Source organism: Mytilus californianus, unplaced genomic scaffold, assembly GCF_021869535.1.
Source record: "Mytilus californianus isolate M0D057914Y unplaced genomic scaffold, xbMytCali1.0.p SCAF_3, whole genome shotgun sequence".
Taxonomy (NCBI): domain Eukaryota; kingdom Metazoa; phylum Mollusca; class Bivalvia; order Mytilida; family Mytilidae; genus Mytilus; species Mytilus californianus.
Window position 1 is genome coordinate 34359020 of NW_026262679.1, and position 14170 is coordinate 34373189.

Consider the following 14170-nt stretch of genomic DNA (forward strand, 5'->3'; position numbering starts at 1 on the left):
CATTTCTAGTGGATATCTAACAAACATAACTAGAGTAAGGATTGAGAGCTCACCCACCATATTTTGTATATGCCTGTCCCAAGTCAGCAGCCTGCAATTCAGTAGTTGTCGTTGTCTATCTAATTTAGTTTTGTACATAAATCAGACCGTTTATTTTCTCGTTTGAATAGTCTTACATTTTGTCATGTCGGAGCCTTTTATAGCTTACAATAGGATATGGATTTTGCTCATCGTTGAAGGCAGTATGAGTACTTATAGTTGCTTACATCTACGTCATTTAGTCTCTGGTGGATAGTTGTCTCAATGACAACCATTCCACATCATCTTATTTTTTTATCAAATGATATAAGTTATTTCCCTTGATACTTGATACTTAATAATTACAAATTTTAGTAATCAATATAAAATAGGATATGAAAAAAAAGGAGTGTAGTAGCCAGGATAACACATTGCTGTACTAGAGTAAAGAACCATGGCCTCCTGAGCGTCTCCCATCAGGCAGTAAACCCTATGCTAAGGAAGGGCGTCTGTTTGGCTGTGTAGGAAATATATTATATCACAGCGATGTCCATATGGAATGGCGATGTCAAAAGCCAAGACTCGTGTACGGAGAGTGCCTCGTTCTCTACGCATTAAAGATACGTACAATATTTTGTAATACAAGATTAATAAATTTAAAGCTTATATATCATAAAATTTGATTATGAAACACAATTGCATAGCGTCAACATACATTTATCTTTATTTTTCAGAAGAAAAAAGGAAGAGAAAATCAATGTGCATATCAAGACATATATCCAAAGGCGTTGCATTTTATATAACCAATACAAGACGACATGATTTTTTATTTTTAATTGGCTGTCCTATTTCCTTAAATGTCATATTTATAGAATAACTAATCGAAGAATTCAAATAGAGAAAAATATATTCAAAGAGTGACCGAACAACACATTAATTCAATAATGCGCGTAGCGCATGAGTTAATTATTAGTGTTGTTCGGTCACGAGTTGAATATTTTTCGATATTTGAATTCTTTGATTAGTTATTCTTTTTATTACATTGGTAAATGGCTTTTTTTTATGAAATTAATGTAGAAAATGTAAGGAACTATATCTTTTTCTACGCATTTACAATTTGTTTTGATCCGACGTTATCAACGTCTTGACAACGCCTATTGTTGTATGACGTCAGAGGAGTGAAATAACCACGTTTATTTCACATGTGAAATTATCGGTTTTTATTTCACTGGGAAATCAATGTAATTCATTGCAACCAATGTAATAAATGATTATATATATATATATATTCTAATGGCCTTCAAGACGCAGACATTCTATTTATTATTGCTGCGTTTTCCAAATATTTCGCCTAACCCTTTGAATTAATTTTGGTAGAGACGTCCTTCGATGCATAGTTTAAAGAAACCATTTAAATTTGTAATTCAACAGCAATCTGCAGCAATGAATTTTTTTATTTTGTTTTTATGTAATTGAAATATGAAAAAATATGATAATTTGTTTGAGAATTACTTAACTCTTTTATATTCGAATACTAGAAAATTTTAATAACTCAGATTTTGACCAAAACAGTGAAACATATGCAGAGGAAAATGGCCCTAACTCTTTAATCGATAATATTCTAATGTAAATGTTTGGGACTGTAAAGCTCAACAACTGATTTCCTCTCTGTGCATAGAAGATTTTTGATAGAGAAAATTTCACACAGTTACTGTATCTAGCAATTTCCTTTTTCATGAAAGACAATTAACGTTAAATGGACAATGTTTGGGTGCCAAAAGGCACATTTAAGAATAAAACTTTTGATAGGTGACCTATAGCTGCTTATTTCTAAGTCATTTGATCTCTCAGTGGTGAATGGTTCAATCAAACCATATCTTCTTACTTTTATAAGGACCCTTATAAAATAAAATACAATTTCTGACGTATATCTACGTCATAAAGGCTGTGTTGGCGTGATGGACAGGATTGAAAGTAAATACAACACATTAGAGAGTGTTGAAAAAAGCAAAAATAGTGTAAAATAATATTTTCCAAAACCACGTAAAACATCGTGCTATATAACCACTGATCTTTATCCTTCCAGATTAATATGATTTCCGTCGTATAATTAATTCTCAAAACATTGTGCTAAACATTTCATCAGATTACAACGGTTTCCTGCAAAATGATACGCACGGGTTTCCAAGGCCATTCATTAAAAAACAATTTGAGAAATTTAAAATCGAATAAACCGTAATTATAGCGGTTATCGTCGATAGTAAATATTTAACGTTTACGTAAACTATCTTGTGCATTGACAGTTCTGCGATTGTATCTGTATACTCCACTGGGTCATACGTATAAATTATTCAATATCAATTTTCTCCAAGACATTACTTGATTGTAAAAGCGTACTTTTATTTGTCCCAGTCCCAATATGAATCAATGATCTTTATTACGATTTCCTCCTTAAACCTAAATTTGTTCAAATATGCCTTCTGTGATGTATTACAGAAAAGTTCATGCTGTTTATATCGATCAGCTACATTTTTGATTTGGGTAGTGAATTTGATGCCAAACGGTTGTAATACCATTATGCTGAAGATAAGTCACACATGTATCAGGAATGATTCTTGTTCGAGGAATTATACTTTATAGATTATGATGGATACCCAGAATTTCTGTTTGTAGTATGGACAAAAGGCAAGAGAGAACGAGCAAAGATGAACATGAAATAAAGCCAATTAAGTAACCTGATAGATAAACTCAAAAAGAGGTCACTATTATATTGTAAGATAATACTTAAAAACAATTTCTGCAGATTTGTCTAGTAAATGTTATGTTAACACCAGTGAATATATAGTGTTAACTGGTATAAGACATTTTGTTTATTATCATTTTTCTATATCGCCTCCCACTTTTACTGAAGAAGGCCATGTACGCATTGTCTGATTTGAAGTTGGGTTTGTCCATGTCATTTATGCATCCACACTTTGTTTTAATATTTGATCCAAATGCTAGTTAGGTCTTTTTTCATAATAAAAAAGAACTAGTTTATCATTTCAGAGATAAATTCGATGGCAAATCACGGAATTTGTAGTACCTACCAGCCAGTTGGGCATATGTATCCACATTTAATCTTAACTCAAATAATGGATTATTACGGATAATTTTTTTATACTTGAGAAAATGCTCGTTATTCGAATATTGGAGTAAGGTAACCATAGTTTAGATAAAGGATACATTATACAATAGTCAAACGGAAGGAAATGCAAAAGCCATAAACAACTCAACTATAAACTACGCATAATTTGCCACAGCTACATACATGATGGAATTGCATTTTTTTAAGCTCTGATGGTCACATTTTGGTATCCATAGGTCTTCTATTAATTTCTGCTGATGTTTTTTTAAGTAATTGTTGTTGGGCTACCTTATTAGAAGAACAAAGACATTGTTGAGTTGATACGTGTAAGCACCAATTGAATAGGCCTTTACATGTCGATAATCCAAGAACGTAACGGATCTTGGGCAAGGAAGTCCATTGAGATATTGAAATATGCCGTACATTTTAGAGTATACTACGTGCATCGCTAACAATACATCACTCATTTAATTTAGAAATTACTGAAATACAGTAATGGTTGTCCTTGCAAATAACAATGTGTAGTATAATCATTTCTAGATAACACTTCTTTCAACTGAAGATTCTTTCAGATAATGACAAAAAGTTAATGTAAATGATTTAAGACGTTTATCAATTTACAAAGGTGTATATTATATCCCAGTTGACCTCAACTAATTCCAATTTATTAACCTTTAATGTGTGAATGGTATGATTTCAGTTAAAATCTAAATAATTCGATTTCTTCTATAACTTTTTTTTTTAAGCATTATTGATTTTAAATAGTAATCGACTGTAAATTTGAACGAAACCATGCTCTCTCTCGAGTGAAATTAAGCCCTACATATCAAAGAAGAATATCGACATGGATATTTTACAAAACGTAAAAACGATAATGGACACGCTAGCCACAAGGACGGTGACGAAATATTCACTTTACATCAGCACATACAATGTCGTCTATACTTTCCTTAATTTCAATTGTGGTGTTTTAAATTGAAACGTAAACGAAAATTGCAAAACCTGCCACCAGAAACGTCGAAAGACTAAATTATTGCAAATAAATTAAAGTCTTGTAAATGTATTATAATACATTTATAGATGGATACCATGCGAATATTTACCGCCGTACATTGTAATACATAAAAAATAACAACAGGAATTATATGTACAAAAATAAAGCACAATACAACAGACCACAACAACCACATACACTCGATCCCTCGAGAAAATAGTAGTATAAACAAAGACGATCAACACAGTGATGTACACGTACGTATGTTATGCAAATTTCAATTACCATACCGAACACATACTTTTGCTTACTAGTACTTTAATTTTAAGTTCTTTCAATTACAAATATAGATTATATTTGATATCTTGATAAAAAGGTCAATTAAAGCTAATGCAAAAAGAGGCAGAACACTACCAAAGGAAAAATAAAAATTTAAACATATCCATGATCATCTGTGACACAGATACTCCACAACGGTCAACTTTACCACTAGGAGTCCTTCATTTAATAGCTTCCTTCAAAGAAGAAATCCGTTACAAAAAAGAAGGAAAACATCCTTTAGAATGTCTTATCAACTGGAGTATATATACTATGTGATATGCTATGTATCAACTATCTACCGACTTAAAACTGTTTGAAATCATTCTGTACCGACTTTGTAGGTTACAAGATCACCATTAAATGAAAACGCCTTATAAATTTCGTGTGTCAGAAGCGCTTTTCTTGATTTACATTAATACATATTTTTTGCTGTTTATAAATAGTTAAAAATTTAGCAATATCATACACTACAAACAAATGTGTTTGTGATAAGTTATACTGTTTTTGCCTTTAAAAGAAAGTAATACTATCTACACTATATCACTCAGCATATATTTTAATTTTTTGTTTTATAATTGCTGTTCTGTTAATAATGATTACGTTCTATGGTTTTAATTTGCAATTTACTATTGCAATGCTGTAACAATAGTACTGCAGTCAAATGCATTTATCAAATATATAGATACATAAAAACACTCTAAAATCAAAAGTGAATTTTAATTATTTACAGAAGGTAGGGTATATAATTATTGATTTATCTCACATTTATACTTTCTTCATTGTTCATTCTGCAAGCCGGGGCCAAAAAAATGATACATGTTTTGTTTTACCTGTACCTCAAAAGATTTGATCGATATTTGTCTACCTTCAAAAAATGTGGGAGAAATACATGATTAATACACTACTTTTCCAACATGATTATAGGCCAGATAGCCAATCTGTTCGTTTTTGTACTTAGCAAAACTGTTATTTTACAAACAAGTACAGCGTTTGCATCAATGAGATACGTTAATGTGAGCTTACGGATGTCGACGCTATTTTCTTTTTAGATCAAAGTTACTTAAAATGTTACCATTCTGTTAAATTTACTATGGTATTGTAATCAAGGAACTTCTTAAAATTTTGTTATTTTCATTTAGATTTTTAATCATTTGTTGGAATCCGGTTTAGGGAATTATGAAGAGCATGATTGTACCTAACAGTGTCCCTTTTTGTACACTTTCTATGATGTGAGAATCGGGTAGTTCCATGACCATTCATGCGTCTTGTAACATATATAAGTTGATGTTTTTTCCTATTTTAAAAGGGTCAATTTCTCAATTAATCAATGTACAAAAATCTGCATATTTAAAAAAAAAAAGATCGCAACAATCGGACCGAAAAAGCAAATATGGTAAAATAGGATTTAGTATAAAGATTGATTGATTGTTGGTTTACTTAACGTCCAGTGGCAAATATTTCATACATGTTCAGGACGAGAACAAATTAACAATAAATACACTAGGTAGGTCTTGTAATTGAGGCCGTCTAGGATAAGGTCGGGGAAATTTCGACTGCAACTGAAAAATGAGGGTTTACATTTATTAGATAGGAATAGAAATTTGGCCTTGTAACAGGCCACCTACGGACCCCTCAAAGAGTTGTTGCAAGGGTTCTTAACGTGCAGAGAGGGTGGCACTCACTCTACACGAGACATCGAATTTAACGTCCCCATTCTGACCGGACGTGACTGCGTACTTGATACATCCCGCACAGCCAAACGAGTGCTCCACTTTAGCGAGGGTTTTACTACCGGACGGAAGACCAAAGTGGCCATATTTCTATTCCCCCGTCACCGTCGGGGATGATTTAGTATATAAAGTACTTTGGTTCCAAGATGTAGGCTTCAAATGTGATTATCCTTTCGGATATTAAAGAGGAGTGCAGTCCATATTTTTCATATAAAGGCACCAATTTTCAAATGCTCTGCTGCCTGATAACATTCGATAAAACTTCACATGTGTACAGAATTACCCGGATTACGATGACGAGTTAAAGAGTTCCATGGTGCTACTACATGTCTCTGGTACAAGTTTGGAAGCGTTTGGTTAAAGCATGATACAAAAACTCTTCCTATAGATAATGGCAATTACATTGTCAGTTGTAGACGATCATAATATGGTAACCTCTGTTTGATTTAGAGATTTTATAATAATGGAGTACACACAGAATGTGTCCATATGTGATAACTAACACGCTTCTGTTTGATCATTTTTCGTGGTTAGTTAACTGTCTATGCATTGTAGCATATTAAATAGGCCGAATAAATATGTCTTTTTAACACCTGATATGACATAAACTGTATAAATATTTACATATATGTGTATCTTGCCAAATAGGTGTACATAATGCTTGAGAATGATCATATGAAGTCTTCATTATTTGGATTGTTTTTAAATTGCAATAAATCTTTGAAACCTTTTTATGGATGACTGAAGAATAGACTGTTTTATTTTGTTATCACGCTTCTTGAAAATATGATTTTATCACTTTTTTTCCCCTTTTCGGCCAGCTTAAAAGGCAATGCCTTATTCATTTCCATATTTTATTTCTAGACAGGCTTTTGCTGCTTTAAATTATCACTGTTAATCTTTTCAGATTTGTGGTTACAATAAACTCATCAAAGATACCAGGCTTAAAATTACGTACGCCAGACGTGCGTTTCATCTACAAAAGTTTTAAAAGGCCAAATAAAGTACGAAGATGAAGGAAAATTGCCATAAAAGCCTAATCTATGTTTGATATAAAAGCAGGATTTCAATTTGTGATCCGAAGAGTTTACTGAGGAATGAAGAAATATGGTCATCCCTAGACCTCTCATCTGTTAGGCTGTACTTCGTTAATTATAAATACGCATGCACGTCCAGTCGGATCAGGGTGTTTAATCCGATGCCTCGTGTAGAGAAAGTTCCACACTCACTGCACGTTATAAGAATTCGACCCTTGCAACTACTTTATTAGGAGTTCGTGGTTTGTTTGTTGCAAGGTCAAATTTCTGCCCAATATCCAACATGCCTTTTCCAGTGTGTCTAAATTTCCAGCCTTTCATTATAGTGGTAAACTTGAAATGGTTTGAATCTTTATGCCTGCCCACAGTGAGAACCTATTCATTTAAATTTAACGAGTTCAAAATTACTACTAGTATTATTATTTATAATATCTTATCCCAGGATCACCATCACTATCCAATAGAGAAGCAGAGGTTATTTATAATTTTTTATTATGTGTTGGACTCAGATCGACGTCCAATCTGACGTCGTGATAATTTTTGTTTGTTTAAAGTCCCTTTCGCTCGCTAAAATCAACGGTAAACACTTTTTACTTTGGTAAAAATAAAGCATCTTTAAATTGGATCCTCGATATTTTTAACGCCTATTAAGGAACCAATAGATTCTTAGTCTAGTATATTAAACGTCTTTTAGGGAATCGTTATGTATAGAGATTATATGAATGTATCGTGTTACTAAGACATACACTGATGAAATCTGTGAAATATAATATCACCAGGGAAAGCATAAATCAGACAAGAGACAAGAAATTGCCGGTCCACAAAAAAAATCGAACACTTAATCAAACGAAAGGCGATACGGTGGTCTCTTTTATAGTAAATATCTTAATGTATTTTTTAGGGATATTGCTCAACGGTTAATCAATACGTGACACTTTAATAAAATAATTTATTATTATTATATGTAAATATTTTAGTGTGAAATACAAAATTCTATCACGCGAGATATCACACGTGATTTCATTAAAATTAAAACGTAATTTGTAATTGGACTCTTTCGTCTCGGGAGTTCCTTAATGATAGTGCCCAGGAACGATATAGGCCTTGACTTGTTTCGTATAGATACAACTAATACGAAATTTATGTTTTCGTTGAATACATCAGTGTGAATAAGTTATTTCATGCAGTTTTTGGTAAATTATTTTTTTTGCGATACATTGTGTAGTTATTACCATAGTAATTTTGATTGCATCAGAATTCATAGTAACAACGTAATAAAATAAGAATAAAAAATAATTTTACGGATCGATTGTATCAAAATCCACATTTTTCTAGGTTTCTTTCAACATTACGGAGAAATAATTTTCTACACGATTATATATACCATCTTTTCCGCAAGGTTATTGTTTTCTGTTAAGTATTAAATTCATAATTAAGATACATTTTTTACATCGGTGATCCGTTTATTTGGCAATCGCCAATGGCAGTCAGCAGGGTTTAAGAACATTTGTTGTTCGACCTGTAAGTCAAATGCGTTTTGTTAAAATATACTTTTTCACTTTTTTGGTCTTTTGGAAAATGTTGTTTGTGTTGTATTTAGACCCCTCTACGAAGAAATATACATATATATATATAAGTCTAGAGATTTGCACTAATATAAGATGGTATTATACGAAGATGTTGTTAATAAATCGTGTTGACAAATATTTCGGCTTAACAAATAGCCTTCTTCAGTGTCAATTATTTTAACAATACTGATTATATGTATAAAAATAGCTCAATAATGCAGGTAAGTTTTGGTCTATTGATTTAATCCAAAATCCTGGACATCAGAATTCATAGTAACAACGTAATAAAATAAGAATAAAAAATAATTTTACGGATCGATTGTATCAAAATCCACATTTTTCTAGGTTTCTTTCAACATTACGGGCAAATTAGAAAAACAACTCCTTGAATGCCAACATATTTATGGGCAAATTAGAAAAACAACTCCTTGAATGCCAACATATTTATGGGCAAATTAGAAAACAACTCCTTGAATGCCAACATATTTATGGGCAAATTAGAAAAACAACTCCTTGAATGCCAACATATTTATGGGCAAATTAGAAAAACAACTCCTTGAATGCCAACATATTTCTAGACGATCCGGTACATAGTAAATTTGCTGGTTGGTCCTTTTTATAGACTTCTATATATAATATATATATATATATATACAAACAAGTCTAAATTGAAAACAACGTTCAAACCTATGAATGCGTTGGATAAAAACCGCAATTTTTATACGTGTGCATGCAAAACAAATTTCTTGTTAGAGGGGTCTAAATGGGTTGACTGGGGTATATAAGTATGGTCATCCTCGAAATTTTCTCTTCCGGCAGTAACTTCCTTGTTAAAGCGGGGCGTTCGTTTTGCTGTGCGGGATGTATAAATACACAGCAACGTCCAGCCAGAATGGGAACGAGTCTGTTGTGTGACCCTGTCCAACATACCCCCATTTTCCGGTGACAGTAATTTTTTCGCCCTTCAAACTGGTTGACCTATCCCACGGAACCTACCAAATGTATTACAATGTAGTTAATTTGAAATATTTGCCATTGGACGATACACAAGCCAATTAATAAACCAATATGTCCATTCATTTGTGTTCAGTGATTGTCATTTAAACAATACTTGTCCTTTAAACTATTTGGTTGCTTCTTTGATAATTGGGTGTTTCCTTCATCTTACAGTTTTCTTTTTTCAAAAATCAACTAAGCGTTTGTTGTTTGTCGTGTATTCTATTTAAAAAAGAATAATCTGTGGATTAATGGTAAAGTATTTTTTGGGTTGTAGATTAGAGTAAAATCCGAACGAACTTTAATCCAACGATACATTGAGAATCGATTAGAGGATAAGAAATTTGGATATTGATTTAAGACTGTGACGTTGGATCGGACACCGATTTGACGTCGATACCAGTCTGACATGTATGCATGGAACAACATTAAAAAGTGATTAAATGCGACAACAGGTTTAACCGATTTGAACAATAAAACAAATCGGAAACAATGACAACGGACAGACGGATAGATCGGCTAAACTTGGCTATGCAGTGGGGACATTTTTTTTCTATTCTGAAGGCATTCATATTACACTGTTAACATAGTCTTTTACTGTTGTATTCAATAACGTCAACTGTCAGTTATATGAATTTTATACAAAGATATGAACCATATACTTTTCTCTAATAGTTTGTAAGATTGAACAATGATTAGTTTCGTGCCCTTTTATTGGTTAAAACGAAAGAAGTTAGATGCTGTATCTTTAAGGGCTCTGATTTAAGGCGAGACTGGAACTATCACTTGTTATGTAATGTACCATGTAAGTATCAATTATTGTGCCAATTTTCCTCGCAATTATGTCTCCAGGCCTAAATCCTTGGTACAGTAAATGGATTTCACCTTTATTCAAACACGCCAAGTATGATGACTTGAAGAATAAACATTACCAACAATCATGGATTGATTGACTGCTGTATGCATAACGTCCAATGGCAAATATTTAATGCATCTTCAGGACAAGTACAAATTAACAAACAATGAAACAGGTAAGTCCTGCAATAGGGTGTCGACCTGGTTGAAAAGCGGGAAATTTCGAATGCCACTGAAAAATGGGGTAAATTGAGAAAGGATAGAAATTTAGCGTCGAACAAGCTACCTACGGACCCCTCAAAGAATTGTTGCAAGGCCGCTTCTTATAGTGTTGATGCAACAGATTTAACTTCCTCATTTAGACTGGACGACGTGGCTGCGAATTTATACAGCCACACGGACCCCCAACGTTATCAAGGGTATAACTGCTTGTAGAAAGAAGACAAAAAGTGACAATATTTTTACACCCTCTTCCTCCTTTGGGACTACATTAAGAGTGTTTTTTTTTTAAGTTGTGCTTAAAATTCTTCATTCACAAAATATTCACAGTTGTACAACAGGTTTGTATTCGTATAAATATACAACCTACGTATATTATTACTAATTCTAACATGACGTTCTTCAAACGCTTTGAGTACACACCCATGGTAAAATATGAATATATTGTTTGGGCTGTTCCGATCGTACTCCCGCGTCATATGTTTTTTTATGAATGAGCTACCCGACGTCATAGAACGATGACGTAAGAATATAAGCATTTTACGGGAAAATACACGCTTGTGAAACCGAAAATCATCACAACAAGGAAATGTAAACAAACGATGCTAAAATGTGTTATATAAGCCATTTTTTGTATACATATAAGTACAATTACCATTTAGATTTATCCAAACCTATCTAAATATGTTATTGTAAATAGTTTAAGCATGTCATTTATTCAGTTTGCTCCGGTCTTTTACGTCAATTTAATAGTGCGTTTATTTATGGGAACGGCAAATAATGCCTTCATCTAGAGCGCTTCGACTCCAAACAATTGCAATATTTGTCCTATTAGAATCGAAATAATTCATGGGGGCTTGAATATATCGTGATTTTACCACGGGTTGGCCCTTTATGACAAGCCCCCATGAATTATTTCTTAAATAACTGATACATTTCATTTTATGAGATTTATTGTTTATGGCTGCTAACAAACGTCCAGCACCAAGTATTACATGTGTCTACAGGACGGTTTTATGTTATTTTAAGAAGATAGCTTTCGTTGTTTTAAACAGACACGTTAACTCGTAATTTTGTTAGTAGCAACCTCAAATGGAGTCGACCTTTTCTTGCTCTCTTTCTGAAATGATGTGCGCTTTTCGGAAAAAACATCAAATATTTGGTTATAGCCATCATTGGATCTAATCCATACCCATCGTCCCTCTTGAAATCGAGTTGTGCATGCAACTACGAGACCACATTGGCCGTTAATGAAATTTTCAAGATGGTAATACATCTGAAGTGTATTTTTTGTAGCAATTACAGTATCTCGTTCAATGTATAAACTTAAGATAAACAATTTAATAATTCTAGCTGCTATAAAACTAATAAATAATATACTGGTGGCTAAAATATTGACGATAATAGGATTAAATTCTACACGAAGCTAATAGTATATATTGATCATAGTAAAGGCCCTTTACAAGAATTCATTCCGTTAAATCATTTCTTTTTCTATGAAAATATCAGAAAACATGAAAAATGTTTCGAGGTAATTTTTTAATCAGTCAAAATTTAGGCCATCATATTTCAATTACATATATATAATTGATCAACCAAAACTTATTCATTGCATTATATTTATATTAAAGTATTAATGGATTTTGTGAATGAAGTTGTGCACATACAAGAAATTTAAAAGGCTCGTCGGAGATCAAAGTTTAAATCTTGTAATAGATTAAATTTTGTTATAGACGATATCAAGTTTTACATTTCCTAATGCATGATGTACACTGTTGCCGTTTAATTGATAACAACATATCTAATAACAAATAGTAGAGATAACTCATTTGTTCATTGTGTCTGATAATTGAATTTCGTACATAATCGTTTCAGTTTATGAATGTTAAAGACATCAATTACTTCCTGAATAAGCTTTAAAATTAAAAATAAACATTGTTTTGAAATACATACCTTCAGTAGAAATCAGGAAAATTATAAGAAGCTGAACTGTCCATAAAAATGATCTCTGAACTAACAAATAGTATAACTCCATAGTTTCAATATTGACAATTCAAGCAAGCTGGTATCTTTTAAAGTGAAAGTCCATCGTAAACACTTTACATAAAAAGTAAATACCGTACCAAACTTGTTTAAAAAGTGTAATATATTCTAATACTAACAGTTCTCTGTAGTATTGGTAAGATTGATAACTGTCCACTTAGTTCGATAAATCAAGTATAATTCAACCAGACATTTATTCTACCGGGTATTTTAACGAATACTTATTGTTTTAAAAGTTCCAAGTCAAGTTGATCCAGACAACACGATAGTCGTAAACGTATATATTTTTGACCATATAAAATTTCAAACATTGACTTTTACAAGTAACTTCTGTTGTGAACGATGGCTTTGGACATTGCTTCTGTCAGCTAACGGTACTTCGTTAATCGATACTCATTTTTCACAGATACAAGAAAATTCCTCCGAGGCTGGTTTTGTTAACACATCTCTAATACTGATTTCCCATTAATCCCCATACTATACGCATTGTTCTTCTAATCACCAACTTGAAAAAAATCAATTAATTTGTATCAACATTAATAATGTTTCCAATTACTAAACATCCTTATAAAGTTCACATAACAGTGTGGTTTAGACTTTCAACTTTTGTTGTATTTTAATTTGTTGTAACTTACACTATGTTGATGCTAATCTTCGCTCTGTCTAATCCACATTAAACAGTTGGTCTGTATTTCAAGTAGCTGCGCTTCGATATTAATGAAAAACTATTAATTGATTTTTGTTTTCAAAAAGCAATTTACCAATCATGTATTCCGTGTGAAAAAAAAACGAACTTGTATTTGTCGACTTAATTAGTGTGACTGAACCCCGTAAGTGTTTTATTTGAACAACGTTTAAATCATTAAAATGCTTAAATCATGTAAATACAACACAGTACTACAGGTAGAATTTAATTAGAATCTTAATCGACAGGAAAACCAGTTTCATTTACCTTCAGTAGTCACGTTTATAGATAAATCCATCCAAACACAACCATGGATTGTATTCAGATTGCGATGAAATTTAATATGAACCATAATTAGACGGTTTGATTTTTAAAAAGTATTTTATTACATTGTCAACACGTAGAAAAATAAACGAAATTTTGAGAACTTTTACTGTTGACTTTTGTATATGCCATCATCTGAGTTCTCAAGAGGCAGGCAATTGGCTTATTTAATTTTCTTTTCTTTTCATTATATTATATTTTTTCCTTAAGGAAACACCCCAATAATATTGCCATTAATCAAGTAGTACAAAGT

The 14170-nt window shown here is 32.3% G+C and overlaps 1 protein-coding gene across 1 annotated transcript in view; it reads right to left on the reverse strand.

Moving 5' to 3' along the window:
* LOC127734430 (fibroblast growth factor receptor-like 1) overlaps positions 1-13786 on the reverse strand; it is a 43910-nt gene extending 30124 nt beyond the window's left edge. Inside the window, exon 1 of the mRNA XM_052244275.1 lies at positions 12819-13786. Coding sequence (XP_052100235.1) covers positions 12819-12900 — 82 coding nt within the window. The 5' untranslated portion in view covers positions 12901-13786. The remainder of the gene's footprint in view (positions 1-12818) is intronic.
* Positions 13787-14170: the final 384 nt, after the last annotated feature.